This window comes from Bos indicus x Bos taurus, chromosome 27 (genome assembly GCF_003369695.1).
Source record: "Bos indicus x Bos taurus breed Angus x Brahman F1 hybrid chromosome 27, Bos_hybrid_MaternalHap_v2.0, whole genome shotgun sequence".
NCBI lineage: Eukaryota > Metazoa > Chordata > Mammalia > Artiodactyla > Bovidae > Bos > Bos indicus x Bos taurus.
Window position 1 is genome coordinate 34,372,494 of NC_040102.1, and position 20,198 is coordinate 34,392,691.

At 36.0% G+C, this 20,198-nt stretch overlaps 1 protein-coding gene across 1 annotated transcript in view; it reads left to right on the forward strand.

Annotated features, from left to right (window-relative positions):
* The window catches only part of ADAM18 (ADAM metallopeptidase domain 18), a 108,340-nt gene that overhangs the window by 43,664 nt on the left and 44,478 nt on the right, over window positions 1-20,198 (forward strand). The window contains exons 13-14 of the mRNA XM_027530053.1: window positions 6,548-6,643; window positions 15,000-15,198. Of these exons, the coding sequence (XP_027385854.1) occupies window positions 6,548-6,643; window positions 15,000-15,198 (295 nt within the window). The remainder of the gene's footprint in view (window positions 1-6,547; window positions 6,644-14,999; window positions 15,199-20,198) is intronic.

Consider the following 20,198-nt stretch of genomic DNA (forward strand, 5'->3'; position numbering starts at 1 on the left):
ACATACATACACACAAATCTTTGATTAAATATCTAATGAGACTATTTCAAGGATGGATTTATGTATGCCCATATTTCTTTTTTTTACCTTTCACTTTTTTTAATATAAATTTATTTATTTTAATTGGAAACTAATTATGATCACAGAATTCTCAGTAAAAGATATAAACTGAATGTAATGAAATCTGCACATATGCACTAGCACACATATTACAGAATTTATTGGTTTATTTAAGGAATTTTAAAGTGTGATTATCTCAGTGGAGAGATAATAATCTTCTATTAAAAGGGAACTTACTGTATTATAGGGGAAGGTGTCTATAAAATCTTATAGTTAACATCATATACATGATGGTCTTTCTCCCTGAACTCCGTAATGAGGCATGATGCCCCCTATTATCTTTCATACTTGATTTTGACTGTGATGCACCAGCCAGCAAAGCAAAGCAGATTTAACAATCGGAAGTGTAACTTCATCCCTAATAATATGATTATGTAAAATTAAGACCTGAAATAATCCAGAAATAAATTATAATTTGTCTGTAAAAGTGCATTTATCAAGGTCAGTGTTTCCATAGTTCACAAAAATAAAGAGACTTCTTTATATCAGCAATAAATTAGAAAAAGAAATTTTAAGACACCATTTACAACAGAACTAAGAAACATGAAATGTTTAAGAATGTGTCCAGTAAAATATGTACAGGACCATGGAATAAAAAACTGCAAAGCATTGCTAGGAGAAATCATGGAAATATTTAACAAATTCAAAAAGAATCCTTATTGTAAGATTGAAGGAATTGATATTGATGAGATAGTGTTTTCTCTTCAAATTTATCATCTCCAGATGCGATCCCAATGTGTATAAATTCATCCTCAAACAAATATAGAGTTATAAAATAGAAGGGGATTTTACCAGCTTTTCAGAAAATTGTGTATCTTCTACTTTGTTACTACATCAAACTTGAAAAATGAAAATTTCTAATAGTTGCATTGTTAATTGTAAAACCAAAATTAGTGGATTATTTATATCCTATTATGCTAAAACCCACTGGTCTATATCACACTTCAAGTGTACCTTTGGCATGCATAGAATTTTCTAATTTCTAATGCTGTTTCACTGAATTATGCAGTTTCTAAATATTGACATTTTTCATTATAAAAGACCATAACCTTGTATTCATTAATATCATCACTAATATCAGAAAAGTAATGGAAAAATGAAGGCTCTGTGGATGGTAAAATTTTCCAAAATTCTAATTTTCACTTGAAAGATTCAAATTCAGTTGTTTTCCTTAGAGTAACAGGCATACTTCATTCACTTTTAAGAAAATGTCTGCCAAATACCTGAGCCTGAAAAACCGTGGTTTATCTGTCAGTTGTTCTCGCAAGTAAAAACGCTTTTTATGGTACATGTGACTAGTCAATCTGCAATGCAAACGATCATAAAAGTGTTTTCCTTGAGAATCTATAGTAATGGAGAATATATTGTGATTATGCATAAAAGGTGCTTATGAATGGTCTCCGTTTGTCACACGATATTAGAGGAATGTTCAAAGGTTAAAATTCAACAAATTTAGTAGTTTTTTACTTCTTTACCAAAGACCTCCTTAAATGAAGCTGTTGAGTACATGATGATGAATAATACAATGACCAAAAGCTTTGATTTAAACTAGACCTCCAGCAGTTTCATATACAATTGCTTTTACCCGATCAATGCAAATATCAATACAATATAAAAGACAAATAAAGTCTAATTATTATTAAGAATTTGTTGGCTTTATAGACATCATTAAAAATATTTTAGAGATCTCCCAAGATCTGCCAACTACATTTGGAGAGCTTATAGTTTGAACTAGTTGGCAGATAGTAAATGTAAAATTTTTGACTAATTTTAATAGTAAAGAAAAATTCAGTATTACGAAGTCACACACACAAACACACACTATAGTCTAGTGTAACAAACATAGATGCGAGTTTTCTATGATAAATATTGACAAGTAAATTCATGGTAAAGAATCTGCCTGCAGTGTGGGAGACCCAGGTTTGATCCCTGGGTTGAGAAGATCCCCTGGAGGAGGGCATGGCAACCCACACTAGTATTCTTGCCTAGAGAATCCCCAAGGACAGAGGAGCCTGGTAGGCTAGAATCCATGGGGTCACAGAGTCGGACACAACTAAATGACTAAGCACAAATTCATACATAATCAAAAGAAAAGTCTGCCCAATTGAGGTTTATCTGGAAGCACACAAACTAAACTTATCCATGTGATTATTATACTAAACAAAGAAAAACATATCACAACTGAGGAAGAATCTTTAACACTAAATACTCCTTCAAAAATGTACTTCAGAATAAAATTTAATATTAGTTTTAAGAAACTTTCTACCAGTGATTTATAACAAATTTAATATATAATAGTGACTCATTAGAAGCAGATCCATTATATTTGATAATAAAAAAAGTGTCATTGCTGTTAGAGTACAATAGTGGAATACCTGAGACAAAAAGTAATAGTCTTTATTTTTTAAAAGTCAATAAATAATTAGAAAATGAAATAACAGAGGCGTGTTTACTACACTCTTAAAAAAAAAAACAAACTATGTAACAAATTGGTGTAAAGTTAATGAGTTCTTTCCAGTACATTGAAAGTCTAAATGATTTAACAAAACTGAAAGATAACACAGAAATTGCAATAAATAGCTGTTTTTTAAAAGTCAAATTGCATTCAATTTACTCTTTATTAAATCCCAATCAACACACCCATTTTAACCTGAATTGAACTACTCTTCTGCAAAAGCAGATCCTAAATTTTATCTAGAAATATAAGTTAAACAAGTGCATGAATCTATTTTAATGTTTTGGAACAGTGGCATAGGAAATTAAATATACATACACACATACGCACAAGGTGATGATGGCAAAAGAACAACAACAAAATAACATTAAAGGGAATAGATGGTTCATGGCTTGGTTATTGCTGCATCACCAGCACACAGAACAGTATCTGATATATATTCCAGGCTCAACAAACATTGTTGATTGAGTGAATGCACGGAGAATGTAATTCTCATTATAATAGCATAGGATGTGTGCAAGTGGGTGAGGACTGACTCTTTGATGCATTTGAAATACCCCATTAGGAACAGTGTTACTTGGAAGGTTTATTCCAAAGTTTTTCTTAAAGAGAACTAGGGAAGAATACAAAGGGACTTTTGATGTTTTAAACATTTTTATAGACTGTACTCCATTAAAGTTATTTAAAAATAATGGCTATATTTCTCTGTGCTATATAATATATCCTTGTTGTTTATTTATTCTATACATAGTAGTGTCTATCTCTTAATGCCCTTGTCTTACCCTTACCTCTCTTCCCTTTGCTACCTGGTAACCACTAGCTGTGGGCTTCCCTTGGGGGCTCAGTGGTAAAGAATCCGTCTGCCAATGCAGGAGAGGTGACTTTGATCCCTGGGTTGGGAAGATCCCCTGGAGAAGAAAATGGCAACCCATTTCAGTATTCTTGCCTGGGAAATCCCATGGACAGAGAAACCCAGAGGGCTGACAGTCCGTGGGGTGACAAGAGCTGGATACGACTTAGTGACTAAACAACCACCCCTAGCTGTATGTTTCAGTTTTGTTATGTCTGTTATTTGTTTTCTCTTAGATTTTGCATATGAATGACAACTACAAAGGAACATTTTAGAAAATGAGTTCATTTTGGGGTAATTTTGCCTTACAAAGTATCAAAACATATTACAAGGCTGTTAAATTCGGCTCACTGTGATATTGGGCCATTGGCTTAAGAAATGAAAGTTGACATCTATACATCTGTATCTATTTATATGCCAGCATTTATGTCTATCAACTGATCTAACTCTTCATTTCGATGTTGGGCAAAACTAATACAATATTGTAAAAATAAAATTAAAAAAAATCACTAAAAAAAAAACAAAAAGAAAAAGTTATATAGATATATAACATTTAATTTCCAGGGTGCAAATAGTTAATGTCATAAGAGTTATCAATTCAATGCATTCCCTACTAGGAAGGGAGAAACAAGCCCTGAAAATGCAGAATCTGAACTATTATCAGCTGGGCCACCATGTTGCTAGGAGCTGGCCTGCTGCTCACTGACAGGCTGCAGTGTTCCCCTGTTGAAAATGAATGATTTTATACAAGACCAACACCTGTAATCAAAATGGATGAAGGAAAAAGAGAAAAGCACTCTTTAAGCAAGGCCCTCCACTTTATTTCTGAGAAGGGTAAAACCTGAAAATTGTCCAAGTTACAATAGTGACCAAACACCCCCTTTTCCTGGCCAATGAGTAATTCCTGCTTCTTTACCAGTTTCAACCCTGGCATTAATACTGTCTTTATTCTTGTGTTTGTGTGTGCCCATTCGCTAGGTTGTGTCTGACTTTTTGTGACCCCATGGACTGTAGCCTGCCAGGCTCCTCTGTCCATGCAATTTCTCAGGCAAGGATACTGGAATGGGTTGCCATTTCCTATTCCAGGGGATCTTCCTGACCCAAGGATCAAACCTGTCTCCTGCATTTGACAGGGAAATTCTTTACCACTGTGCCCCCTGGGAAGCCCCCTTCTTCTTCTAGATAAGAATTATTAAAATACCCAATCATAGATGAACTCCTGGTTTCTGACAGCATCTAGTCTTGCAAACTCCAGACTCTTTAAACCCTCCCCAAATTACCTAAGCCTCAATCCTCTAATTACACACTCTCATGGAGGTATATACAGTTCCCCATGGCATTTGTTTTCCTTTGCAGAAACTATTAATAAACCCAGCTTGTTCAACTCAGATGTGTCCCAGGTGGATTTTGGGAGAATGGCATTGGTACCTATATCTTTATAAACATCCCCCATTTTATACACGTGTAAGCTCTGTTTTTGCGCTGACACACACACATGCAGGTGTGTGCATTTATTTATTCCTGTATTCACAAATACAGTGATGAGTAAAATACTAGAGTAAATATCCCACAAAATATGGAGGGGTACATTTCTGGAAAAAAATCTGTAAGTTTTAAAAAACAACAAAATATCAATAAAATAATGATAATATTTTATAGTCTTGGCATGTTGGAGGGCTTGGTGATGAGATATAAAATGCAATAGTCATAAAGGAAGAAGAAAGTTGCAAATTACAGGAAATGACAAACAGACACCATTAATAAGACAAAAATAGACTTCAAGGACAAGTTATTAACAAAGAGAGGAGGAAAAGGGTAATCGGAGATTTTTAAAAAGCCACTCCTATTTAAAGGGGGGAAAAGGAAAATGAATAAACAAAAATCCTTCTGCAAAATGGTGAAAATTGTGAGAAGGAATGGTTATTCATAAACAAAATTTTACAAAATGCAAAATCATTTTCAAACACACTAGTAATCAGAGAACTAATTATAAAAATAAGGCACCATTTGCAAGTTACCTTGTTATAAATTAAACATTGCTAATAATTAGTTTTGACAAACACTGTTTGGTCATGCATCCTTATTTCCTTTTCATGAAAGAATACATACATGCACATACACTCATGTAATGGTATTGAACTTTGGAACATTAAACACTGAAATGGAATCCAGAAAAAAGTTATATGCTCTAACTCATTTTTTAAGGATAAGATACCCAGTGAGAACCTGAGGAAACTGCACAATATGATCACAACTTCAGAGTTTTACTCCATATTTTCTATATTATTTCTATGATGGGAATATTTACAAATACATATCCATTCACATAAACATAAGAAAAATTGGAAACATTTGAAAATTTTTAAATGAAGAAGAATCTTATTAAGGACAAAATCTTTAAAACTTGATTTTTTAGTAAATGGAAGATATTTAATTTTACAAATTTTTAAGAATATAAAAATATTAAATAACATAAATTATATAAATATATATATAATATAAATGCAATGAATTTACTTGAAAAATATTTGGTTAACATCATTTAAAATTATCATCTAATTTAAATAATAGTTGACTGCTATTTACCTTGTAAAAATATATATGTCAAAAAATCCTTTTTTCAATGTATTTCCATTATAGTAAAATGTGGTACATGACTCCTATATTAAATATATTTTTGTTATATATATAAATATAGCCTAACTTTTTTTTAGCTTTATTCATAAAGGGAAATTTTAGTAAACAAGTCACTAAAAAGAGAGCTGAGAAAAGTTTTCTCTCGGAAATTCAAATGTTACATTTCCATTTTCATGTTATATTTATGTCCAGGTTATATCCAAATTAATTTTAATTTCCATATTATAATTCCAATTGATAAATTACCACATATTTTAAGTATTCAATGCAAATGATCAACTGTTACTTTAGATATTATTGATTTAGTTCTTATAGTTGCATGTGCCTTTGAGAATTCTAGAAATAGTAAAATAATAAAGCTTCACTAAACATAAGTATATTATATAGTTGAAAAGTTGAACACAATAGAGTACTAAGTACAAGCTGAGAAACAAGAACCAGTAAGTGGTGGAACTAAAATGGTATTTCTTCTTATGAAATTTTAGGAATGTCAGTTTAAGAACTGCTGTGATTATAATACATGTCAACTGAAAGGCCCAGTACAGTGTGCTTCTGGATCATGCTGTACGTCAAAATGTGAGGTGAGTTTCCGACATTTATGTTGATGATTGAACTGTCATAATAGAATGCTGTATGAACTGAATTAATGCAGAATTGATAGACTTCAGAAAAAATTCAGTGGAACAAAGTAGAGAGTGCATTAACAACTACAGGCATTAAGGACAAATATGATGAGATAAAGAAGACATCTAAGATTAGTGCTGATTCTACATTATGCTGAAACCTCAGTTTACCGTCTTGTAATTTATCTGATAAAGAGTAGAATAAACATATACAGTCCAGTACAAAAAAAAAAATCAGCTCTTAAAGCAATTGTAAAGTCAAATGACTAACGGAAAAAATAGAAATAGCAGACAAATGTAAAACATAATGTGTGAAAGTGAAAGTCACTGAGTCGTGTCAAACTTTTTGTGACCACGTATAGCCCCTGTATCAGTTCAGTTCAGTTCAGGTCGGTTGCTCAGGCATGTCCTTTCGACCTCATGGACTGCAGCATGCCAGGCCTCCCTGTCCATCACCAACTCCCAGAGTTTACTCAAGCTCATGTCCATTGAGTCGGTAATGCCATCCAACCATCGTATCATCTGTTGTCCCCTTCCCATCCTGCCTTCAATCTTTCCCAGCATCAGGCTCTTTTCCAATGAGTCAGTTCTTTGAATCAGATGGCCAGAGCATTGGAGTTTCAGCTTCAGCATCAATCCTTCCAATGCATAGTTAGGACTGATTTCCTTTAGGATGGACTGGTTGGATCTCCTTGCAGTCCAAGGGACTCTCAAGAGTCTTTTCCAACACCACAGTTCAAAAGCATCAGTTTTTTCGGTGCTCAGCTTTCTTTATAGTTCAACCTCACATCAATGTATAACTACTGGAAAAAACATAGCTTTGACTAGATGGACATTTATCAGCAAATTAATGTCTCTGCTATTGAATATGCTGTGTAGGTTAGTCATAACTTTTCTTCCAAGGAGCAAGTGTCTTAATTCATGGCTGCAGCCACCATCTGCAGTGATTTTTGAGCCACCAAAAACAAAGTCTGTCTCTGTTTCCACTGTTTCCCTATCTATTTGCCATGAAGTGATGGGACCAGATGCCACGATCTTAGTTTTCTGAATGTTGAGCTTTAAGCCAATTTTTTCACTCTCCTCTTTCACTTTCATCAAGAGGCTCTTTAGTTCTTCTTTGCTTTCTGCCATAAAGGTTGTATCATCCGCATATCTGAGATTATTGATATTTCTCCTGGCAACCTTGATTCCAGCTTGTGCTTCCTCCAGCCCAGCGTTTCTCATGATGTACTCTGCCTATAAGTAAAATAAGCAGGGTGACATTATACAGCCTTGATGTACTCCTTTCCTGATTTGGAAACAGTCTGTTGTTCTATGTCCAGTTCTAACTGTTGCTTCCTGACCTGCATACAGATTTCTCAAGAGGCAGGTCAGGTAGTCAAATATTTCCATCTCTTTAAGAATTTTCCACAGTTTATTGTGGTCCATACAGTCAAAGGCTTTGGCACAGTCAATAAAGCAGAAGTAGGTGTTTTTCTGAAACTCTTTTGCTTTTTTCATGATCCAACGAATGTTAGAACTTGATCCCTGGTTCCTCTGCCTTTTCTAAATCCATCGTGACATCTGGAAGCTCACAGTTCACGTACTCTTGAAGCCTGGCTTGGAGAATTTTGAGCATTACTTCACTAGCATGTGAGATGAGTGCAATAGGGTGGTAGTTAGCACATTCTTTGGCATTGCCTTTCTTTGGGATTGGAATTAAAACTGACCTTTTCCAGCCCTGTGGCCACTGCTGCATTTCCAAATTTGTTGGCATATTGAGTGCAGCACTTTCACAGCATTGTCTTAAGATCTGAAATAGCTCAACTGGAATTCCATCACCTCCACTAGCTTTGTTTGTAGTGATGTTTCCTAAGTCCCACTTGACTTCGCATTCCAGGATGTCTGGCTCTAGATGAGTGATCACACCATTGTGATTATCTGTGTCATGAAGATCTTTTTTTGTACAGTTCTTCTGTATATTCTTGCTACCTCCTCTTAATATCTTCTGCTTCTGTTAGGTCCATACCATTGCTGTCCTTTTTTGTGCCCATCTTTGCATGAAATGTTTCCTTGGTATCTCTAATTTTCTTGAAGAGATCTCTAGTCTTTCCCATTCTATTGTTTACCTCTATTTCTTTGCAATGATCACTGAGGCAGGCTTTCTTATCTCTCCTTCCTTTCTTTGGAATTCTGCATTCAAATGGGTATATCTTTCCTTTTCTACTTTGCCTTTTACTTCTCTTCTATTCACGGCTATTTGTAAGGCCTCCTCAAACAACCATTTTGCCTTTTTGCATTTCTTTTCCCTGGGGATGGTCTTGATCCCTGCCTGCTGTACAATGTCATGAACCTCCATTCATAGATCTTCAGGAACTCTGTCTAACATATCTAATCAAATAGATCTTGAATCTATTTGTCACTTCCACTGTATAATCATAAGGAATTTGATTTAGGTCACACCTTAATGGTCTAGTGGTTTTCCCTACTTTCTTCAATTTAAGTCTGAATTTGGCAATAAGGAGTTCATGGTCTGTGCCACAGTCAGCTCCTGGTCTTGTTTTTGCTGACTGTATAGACCTTCTACATCTTTGGCTGCAAATAATATAATCAATCTGATTTCAGTATTGACCATCTAGTGATATCCATGTGTTAAGTCTTCTATTGTGTTGTTGGAAGAGGGTGTTTGCTATGACCAGTGCGTTTTCTTGGCAAAACTCTTATTAGCCTTTGCCTTGCTTCATTCTGTACTCCAAGGCCGAATTTGCCTGTTACTCCAGGTATTTTTTACTTCCTACTTTTGCATTCCAGTCCCTTATAATGAAAAAGACATCTTTTTTGGATGTTAGTTCTAGAAGGTCTTGTAGGTCTTCATAAAACCATTCAGCTTCTTCAGCATTACTGGTCAGGGCATAGACTTGGATTACAGTAATATTGAATGGTTTGCCTTGGAAATGAACAGAGATCATTCTTTCATTTTTGAGATTGCATCCAAGTACTGCATTTCAGACTCTTTGGTTGACTATGATGGCTACTCCATTTCTTCTAAGGGATTCTTGCCCATAGTAATAGATAGGTCATCTGAGTTAAATTCACCCATTCCAGTCCATTTTAGTTCTCTGATTCCTAGAATATTGATGTTCACTCTTGCCATCTCCTGTTTGACCACTTCCAATTTGCCTTGACTCATGGACCTAACATTCCAGGTTCCTATGGAATATTGCTCTTTACAGCATCAGACTTTACTTCCATCAGCAGTCACATCCACAACTGGGTGCTGTTTTTGCTTGGCTCCATCTCTTCTTTCTTTCTGGAGTTATTTCTCCACTGTTCTCCAGTAGCATATTTAGCACCTACCTACCTGGGGAATCCATCTTTCAGTGTCCTGTCTTTGTGCCTTTTCATACTGTTCATGGAGTTCTCAAGGCAAGAATACTGAACCTTGTGTGCACCAGGCCCTGTATATTTCATGGAATTCTGCAGGCCAGAATACAGGAGTGGGTAGGTAGCCTTTCCCTTCTACAGGAGATCTTCCCAACCTAGGGATCGAACCCAGGTCTCCCACACTGCAGGCAGATTCTTTACCAGCTTAGCCACGAGGAAGTCCAAATGTGTAGGGGAGTGAAAATGCAAAGAATCCTCACACATTAATAAATCAAAGTTGAGTCACACGCCACACACACAAACACACACAGTGGCAAATGGAGTACAATTTAAAACAATGAAAAGTATAATTGTTCAGTGTGTGCACTGATCATCTGCAGTAATTAAGATAAACACAAATAAAATGATAACACAATATTATAGAGCAATTATCCAATAGCAATTTTAAAAGCAATGCCAGATATTATCTAAAGAATGTGACTAAAAATCTTTTTTGCATAGTGTTTTTGGAAATTTTAATTACTTTAATGCCTTTCTTGAGCAATTTTTGCATATTCTGAATAGAGTATTAATTATTATGTTAATTGATTATTATGAGTTTATGTCTTACATATATACCCTAGAAACATGACCATGTGTGGAAAGCTCAGGAAAAAAAAAAAAAGTATTAATTACAGGATAATTTGCAGTAGCAAATCTTAAGGCAAACAATATTTACTGTTGTTGGAATGGTTACATAAATTATTGAATATAGTACAAGAGTTAATAAGTTCAGGCTAAATATGTATGCACTTAGAAAGCAAGTTTCATAATGCAAAATATTTTAATCCCAACTCTGGTAAGTTATATACACATAAATATTCCATATATTCTTTTTTCTCATTTTTTTCAATTCAATTAGAGTATGATTCATTAGAGTAAAATTATTTTAGTGAATGCTTCTGAGTATTATGACAAACATATTCAACCTTATAACTAGCCCCACAATCAAAGGATAGGCAATTTCATTTCCGGTTCTCTCAAACCCCCTGCCTCCATGCCCCTCTGTAGACAGTTCACACCTCCACCCACAGGCCCTAGTAACTACAGATCTGTTTTCTGCACTTCTGGTTTTGCAAAAGCAAATTGCATTTTATTGAATCTCATGTGTGTAAACATTATAAATAGGCATCTTCAGTTCAGTCACACAGTGATATCCAACTCTTTGCTACTGCTGCTAAGTCGCTTCAGTCGTGTCCGACTCTGTGCGACCCCATCGACGGCAGCCCACCAGTCTCCGCTGTCCCTGGGATTCTCCAGGCAAGAACACTGGAGTGGGTTGCCATTTCCTTCTCCAATGCATGAAAGAGAAAAGTGAAGGTGAAGTCGCTCAGTCCTGTCCAACTCTTAGCGACCCCATGGACTGAAGCCTACCAGGCTCCTCCATCCATGGATTTTCCAGGCAAGAGTACTGGAGTGGGGTGCCATTGCCTGCTCTTTGCAATCCCATGAATTGCAACATGCCAGGCCTCCCTGTCCATCACCAACCCCCAGAGCTTGCTCAAACTCATGTCCATTGAGTCCGTGACACCATCCAACCATCTCATCCTCTGTTGTCCTGTTATCCTCCTGCCTGCAATCTTTCCCAGGATCAGGGTCTTTTCTAAGGAATCAGTTCTTCAGATCAGATGGCTAAAGTATTGGAGCTTCAGTTTCAGCACCAGTCCTCCCAATGACTATTCAGGATTGATTTCCTTTAGGATTGACTAGTTTCATATCCTTGCAGTCCAAGGGACTCTCAAAAGTCTTCTCCAACACCACAGTTCTTAGCATTATGCATTTGAGCTTCATTTATGTTGTGTTTATCAGTAATTCATTCCTTTTTTTATTGCTGAATAGTATTGCAAGCAATTTAAGGATGTACCATAGTTTGTTAATGCAGTTCCCAGTTGAGGGACATTTGGTTCATTTTCCATTTGGGGTGGTGAAAATACAGCTGCTATAAAAATATTCATAAGCAGATTTTGCATGAATATTAGGGTTTTTTCACTTCAGTTCAGTTCAGTTCAGTCGCTCAGTCATGTCCGACTCTTTGCGACCCCATGAATCGCAGCACGCCAGGCCTCCCTGTCCATCACCAACTCCAGGAGTTCACTCAGACTCACGTCCATTGAGTCAGTGATGCCATCCAGCCATCTCATCCTCTGTTGTCCCCTTCTCCCCCTGCCCCTAATCCCTCCCAGCATCAGAGTCTTTGCCAATGAGTCAACTCTTTGCATGAGGTGGCCAAAGTACTGGAGTTTCAGCTTTAGCATCATTCCTTCCAAAGAAATCCCAGGGCTGATCTCCTTCAGAATGGACTGGTTGGATCTCCTTGCAGTCCAAAGGACTCTCAACAGTCTTCTCCAACACCACAGTTCAAAAGCGTCAATTCTTCGGCGCTCAGCCTTCTTCACAGTCCAACTCTCACATCCATACATTACCACAGGGAAAACCATAGCCTTGACTAGACAGACCTTTGTTGGCAAAGTAATATCTCTGCTTTTGAATATGCTATCTAGGTTGGTCATAACTTTTCTTCCAAGGAGTAAGCGTCTTTTAATTTCATGGATGCAGTCACCATCTGCAGTGATTTTGGAACCCCCAAAAATAAAGTCTGACACTGTTTCCACTGTTTCCCCATCTATTTCCCATGAAGTGGTGGGACCGGATGCCATGATCTTTGTTTTCTGAATGTTGAGCTTTAAGCCAACTTTTTCACTCTCCACTTTCACTTTCATCAAGAGGCTTTTTAGTTCCTCTTCACTTTCTTAGATAACTATAAATGAAATTGTTGGTTTGTACAGTAAGTGTATATGGAGTTTTATAGGAAACTATAAAACTATATTCTATATTCTATAAAACTATATTCCAAACTGGCTATATACTATTTTGAATTCCCAGTAGCTATTTATGAGCCTTGCAATTGGTCTGCAAAATAAATGTAGACTCTAAAACTGCACAACATGATTTGATTTTCTCATTGCTACCGGTTTATTATTTAATCTTAAAAAAATCATTTTACTATTAATAGTTTTCTAAGTTTACAGATCTTTGATCAATCAGAGTTTGGTTTCATATAATACACCACTTCATATATGGAGATGGACTTTATATACAAGAATATCTCTCACATATTATAAACATAATATTTTGTTACTTGTTTTGCTTTATATAGTCTTATTTTTTAGAACAAGTAAGATGAGGAAAACAGAATTTTGCAATTAACACCATTTATTCCATTTCTGGGTCTCTTAATTTCTTCTGTAAATTTCTGCTCAGTAGCATACTCCTTATATCTGAAGGCTTCCTTTACTATTCCTTGTAATTTCTATCTGTTGAAATCAATTCTCTTAGTTATTATTTTCCTGGGCAAGTCTTTATTTCACAGTCATTATTGAAATATATATTTCCTAAGAATGGAATTCTGGGTTGAAAGAGTTTCTTTTTCATACAATCCTTTATAAGACGCCATTTCATTCATGTATTTCTCATCTTTGTCTCAGTCTGTTAAGTATGAAGTCAATGGAACTGGATTGTAGAGTGTGTGTGTTACTTCAACATGCATAGCATGTCAGCTTCTGGCCATGGTGAACTTCATCATAGAAGGCAACGATGCCTGTTTAAGTCAACAGGGAATAAAGATATGATCATATATGTACTCTTTATCTGAGCTATAAAAAGAGGACTTTTAGCTCGCAAATGACAAACATAATGGTGATGATGACAGCAATGATAATAGCTACCCCATATATTGTCTACCATATGTTGTTCAAGCACTTGTTACATTAATTCAGTTTAATACCAACAAGAACCTTAAGAGAGAATGATTATTATCCCAAGTTTACAAATGAGGAATTATGTGTCTCATTCACACAAATAAGTTAGTAAAAGTCCAAGCAAGATATTAAAACCAGGAAGCTTTTTAAAAAATTTTCTTCTATATCAGACTATAGTTGATTTACGATGTTGTACTGGTTTTGGGTGTACAGCTAAGGGATTCAGTTATACAAATTATATACACATAATTCTTTTCCCATTTAGGTTATTACAGAATATTGAGGAGAGTTCCCTGTGCTATACAGTAGGTCTTTGTTGGTTATCTATTTTAAATATAGTGGCGTATATGAAACCAGGGAGTTTGTCTCCTGGGTATCTCCAAGAAGAAAATGGTAGAGGCAATGTTTCTCCAATTTTGAGGAGCAAGTACGCTTCATCTGTTTCATCTGTCTCCATCCAAATGCCGGTTAGTCTGGTGGTCTTTTGATGTAAAACACAAAACTCTGGTGGAGAATCCTTTTAGCCTTTGAGACAGTTACTTTTCCTCAGGCTTCATCATCAATACTCTGCCTGCCTTTTCCTTCAGAGAACTCAGCAGTAGGGCTCTGTAATCCTCTCTAGTATCAACATGGTAAGTTCCCTACCTATGAACCTCTGTCAAATATGGCAAATGTGCATTTGCTTCCCCAAGGAACCAGAACCCATGCTATTAACATCAAGCATGATCGAAACATCGCCCTCCATCTCCTATTCCTGATGATCCTTCAACTCTCCATCTCTCACCTGGTCTCGCTCCTCCAGTCAGTAATTCTTGCCTGTTCTCTTGATGCCAGCCCCTGGATACCAGCTGTTGTGCTGTACTAATGCATTGTCCAAGATGTTATAAGATTTAAAATGTTTATTGTTTGGGTTTTTTATGTATTATTTGTGTGAAAAGGACAATAAATCTGTTACAGTATGGTTCTGTACAGCCAACTGTGTTAGTTAAGTGCCTAGGCTAACTTTGTTAGATTTATGAACAAATAAGATTTCCAAATGGAGTAGAATGCGTTGATATGTAGGGGACTCGCTGTAATCAGGCACATCTCATTTTCTCTTCAGTAAGAAATTAAGAAGAGTCACTCATGGAACATGATTTTCATTTTCCTCCTAGATATCAGTAGCAGGCACTCCCTGTAGAAAGAGTGTGGATCCAGAGTGTGATTTTACCGAGTATTGCAATGGGACTTCCAGCAATTGCGTTCCTGACACATATGCCATGAATGGCCAGTTGTGCAGGTTGGGGAATGCATATTGTTACAATGGGCGATGCCAAACTACTGACAACCAGTGTGCCAAGGTATTTGGAAAAGGTATTGGTCTTTTTTATATATCTCTTTTTTTCTTGTCTTTGATGATCAGTGAAAATTAATAATTTTATTAAGCCTCAATTTCAGGGTACATATCTTCTTCTTTTTTTTTTTAAGTGTTGAGCACCTTTAATGTAGGCTGGGTTAGTATATTAAATGCATTTTTGTTATTTTCAACTGAAAATGGTTTATTGAGATACAACTCCATTATAAGTTGAAAAAAATCTATAAATAATATGTCATTGTACAGATGTATTACAGTGGATTTATTTATCTATTCACCCAATGAAGAATAGTTGGACTGATTTCCAGCTTTTGGTCATCACAAATATAGCTGCTATGAATATTCATGTACATATCTTCTTAATATCCTGCATGATCCTTGGGGTGGATATTTAAAGCACTTTCATACCAGATGACACAGTAAAGCACTACTGAAACTGGTTGATTTGTTATCTGAACAAGCCACCTTTGACATGGAACACCATTTTTACTTTAAATAATGATTGAGACAAATGATGTTGATTAAGAGTTGTGTATTTGGAAGACATCAAAAATGAATGAAGTGAGCATGTAATTTCAAGGAAAATAACTGGCCGAATCTGTTGCTAAGGCTAAAACTCAAAATTTTTCAACTAAAACTTTGGGTTTTAGAAACATCATCTGCCTCTGTGATTTGACAGCTTCCCCACACACTTAAAGTTAAGTGTAAAAATTTAAATTAAAATTAATAGTATTGGGGCTTTTCTGGTGGCTCAGATGGTAAAGAATCCACCTGCAATGCAGGAGACCCAGGTTTGATCCCTGGGTGAGGAAGGTGCCCTGGAGTAGAACATGGCAACCCACTCCAGTATTCTTGCCTGGATGATCCCATGGACAGAGGAGCCTGGTGGGCTACAGTAAATGGTATGGCAAAGAGTCAGGGACAACTGAGTGACTAACACACACATTAGTATTAATATGATTGTTACTGTGAACTCTTTATAAGTAGATTGCTTATCTCCATTTTGTTTCCTTTTTCTTCTGGGGAACATATTCCTTCTTTGCCTCATTTTGCCTGATTCTCTATTTACATTTCTATGTATTAGGTGGGTTGGGGGCTTCCCAGGTGGCACTAGTGGTAAAGAACCCACCTGCCAATGCAGGAGACATAAGAGACGCAAGTTCAATCCCTGGGTCGGATGACGTGGCAACCCACTCCAGTATTCTTGCTTGGCGAATCCCACAGACAGAGGAGCCTGGTGGGCTACAGTCCATAGGTTTGCAAAGAGTCGGACATGACTTAGCACGCAGCACACTTTAGATGGATTGATTTCATTTTATAGCACACTTTTATGGAACCCAGCAGCACACTGCTTTCCATTCTCCAGAGCTGTGTGCTCAAAGGGTACCCTTGATGTGGACTACAGGGCCTGCAGGGTCCTGGATCTGGTCAGGGCCCACTGATGGAAGGTGTCAGGTCCCAGAGCACCTGGGCAGGGGCTGGAGGGTCCTGTCTTATATATTTATCTTAAATTTGGATCCCTCTCTAAGATATAATAGATATCACACAGCTCTAGAAGTGGAAGAACTGAATCACAAGGTCAGTAAAGATTAAATTTAAATGAAGGAAGATGAGTTTTTGTAGGAGTGTTTCAGACTTTCAGGATAGTATTGTGTATTCCTTTTCTTATGGTTTGGTTTTTGGTTTGGATCTTAACTTCCTCATCAAAAAGATCCATATTTACAGCTCAAATTAAGAGCCAAGTTTATGTATATAGAGATTGGAATGGCAAGTTAGTAGATTCCATAATTTTACTGAACGTTCTCTTACTTTACCATTCATAACCTAATTTTAGTGGCCTGAAACTTAAAAAGTTCAGAATGAACTTCATTCTGAAAGTATAGAATCATATTTCCTCACTGAAGAACTGATAGGATAACAGTTGTCTCAGGCAAATGATTAAAATTTGTTTTTATACTTCACTTTTTAAACAATTTTTGAGAATAATTCACATGACTAATACATATATCCCTCCTTTTCAGATAGTGATTATTCATAATACTTCAATATAATTTTATATTTTTAGAGAAGTAAATTAAATTTAGAATAGATCAAAATTACTCAGTGACATTCAAATAAAATCATTTGCTAATTGAGTAAAGATAGCAGAACACCAAATTTCAGTTATTTGTCCAGCTGTAACACAAGGTTTATAGTTTGTACCAAATTACACAGTACTTGTTTCATGTTGTCTTCCTAATTATTATTTTTTTAATTTCCTGTAAGTTTTTTTTTATCTTCCTAATTATTTGAAACTCATCTTTAGTAACAACTTTCAGGTTAGGTGACAACCAAAATTCCAGAGCTACAGAGCTTTAATCTCTCATGAATCACAGATCAGTGCTATTTTCTCTATGCTATGTTTTCAAGATGTTGCTTTTTATGAGGTTCTTTGTTGTTATTTTTACAATGCTCATTTGCATTTGAAAATATTATTTGTCTTTGCCACAGTAACTTTTGTTTTTTATTTTTTAACTTTACAATATTGTATTGGTTTTGCCATATATCAAAATGAATACACCACAGGTATACATGTGTTCCCCATCCTGAACCCTCCTCCCTCCTCCCTCCCCATCCCATCCCTCTGGGTCGTCCCAGTGCACCAGCCCCAAGCATCCAGTATCATGCATTGAACCTGGACTGGTGACTCATTTCATGTATGATATTATACATGTTTCAGTGCCATTCTCCCAAATCATCCCACCCTCGCCCTCTCCCACAGAGTCCAAAAGACTGTTCTATACATCAGTGTCTCTTTTGCTATCTCGTACACAGGGTTATTGTTACCATCTTTCTAAATTCCATATATATGCGTTAGTATACTGTATTGGTGTTTTTCCTTCTGGCTTGTTCACTCTGTATAATAGGCTCCAGTTTCATCCACCTCATTAGAACTGATTCAAATGTATTCTTGTTAATGGCTGAGTAATACTCCATTGTGTATATGTACCACCGCTTTCTTATCCATTCATCTGCTGATGGACATCTAGGTTGCTTCCATGTCTTGGCTATTATAAACAGTGCTGTGATGAACATTGGGGTACACGTGTCTCTTTCCCTTCTGGTTTCCTCAGTGTGTATGCCCAGCAGTGGGATTGCTGGATCATAAGGCTGTTCCATTTCCAGTTTTTTAAGGAATCTCCACGCTGTTCTCCATAGTGGCTGTACTAGTTTGCATTCCCACCAACAGTGTATGAGGGTTCCCTTTTCTCCACACCTTTTCCAGCCTTTATTGCTTGTAGACTTTTGGATCACAGCCATTCTGACTGGTGTGAAATGGTACCTCATAGTGGTTTTGATTTGCATTTCTCTGATAATAAGTGATGTTGAGCATCTTTTCATGTGTTTGTTAGCCATCTGTATGTCTTCTTTGGAGAAATGTCTATTTAGTTCTTTGGCCCATTTTTTGATTGAGTCATTTATTTTTCTGGAATTGGGCTGTAGGAGTTGCTTGTATATTTTTGAGATTAGATGTTTGTCAGTTGCTTCATTTGCTATTATTTTCTCCCATTCTGAAGGCTGTCTTTTCACCTTGCTTATAGTTTCCTTTGATGTGCAGAAGCTTTTAAGTTTAATTAGGTCCCATTTGTTTATTTTTGCTTTTATTTCCAATATTCTGGGAGGTGAGTCATAGAGGATCCTTCTGTGATATGTCAGAGAGTGTTTTGCCTATGTTCTCCTCTAGGAGTTTTATAGTTTCTGGTCTTACGTTTAGATCTTCAATCCATTTTGAGTTTATTTTTGTGTATGGTGTTAAAAAGTGTTCTAGTTTCATTCTTTGACAAGTGGTTGACCAGTTTTCCCAGCACCACTTGTTAAAGAGATTGTCTTTAATCCATTGTATATTCTTGCCTCCTTTGTCAAAGATAAGGTGTCCATATGTGTGTGGATTTATCTCTGGGCTTTCTATTTTGTTCCATTGATCTATATTTCTGTCTTTGTGCCACTACCATACTGTCTTATGACTGTGGCTTTGTGGTAGAGCCTGAAGTCAGGTAGGTTGATTCCTCCAGTTCCATTCTTCTTTCTCAAGATAGCTTTGGCTATTCGAGGTTTTTTGTATTTCCATACAAATTATGAAATTATTTGTTCTAGCTCTGTGAAGAATACCATTGGTAGCTTGATAGGGATTGCATTGAATCTATAAGTTGCTTTGGGAAGTATACTCATTTTCACTATATTGATTCTTCCAATCCATGAACATGGTGTATTTCTCCATCTATTAGTGTCCTCTTTGATTTCTTTCACCAGTGTTTTATAGTTTTCTATATATAGGTCTTTACTTTCTTTAGATAGATATATTCCTAAGTATTTTATTATTTTCGTTGCAATAGTGAATGGAATTGTTTTCTTAATTTCTCTATTTTCTCATTATTAGTGTATAAGAATGCAAGGGATTTCTGTGTGTTGATTGTATATCCTGCAACTTTACTATATTCATTGATTAGTTCTAGTAATTTTCTGGTGGAGTCTTTAGGGTTTTCTATGTAGAGGATCATGTCATCTGCAAACAGTGAGAGATTTACTTCTTCTTTTCTAATTTGGATTCCTTTTATTTCTTTTTCTGCTCTGATTGTTGTGGCCAGAACTTCCAAAACTATGTTGAATAGTAATGGTGAACGTGGGCACCCTTGTCTTGTTCCTGACTTTAGAGGAAAATATTATTTGTCTTTGCCACAGTAACTTTTGACCAACGTTTAATGCATCACTTTTAAATTAAATAATTTATTTATTACTTATTCACTTTCTGTAAGATCCAATAAGTTGAATCTAGGACATGCTCCTTTTATGTTTTTAAAATTTTTTCTACAGAGAACTAACAGTTCAATTTTATTCAGAGCAAAGAAAAAGGAAACTTTTGATCATACTAGAAGAAACTGAGCCATAAATTTGGAATCTCTACTGAAACTACACATGCAATGAGGACAAAATTCTGCTAATACAATTGATTTTCTGTTGC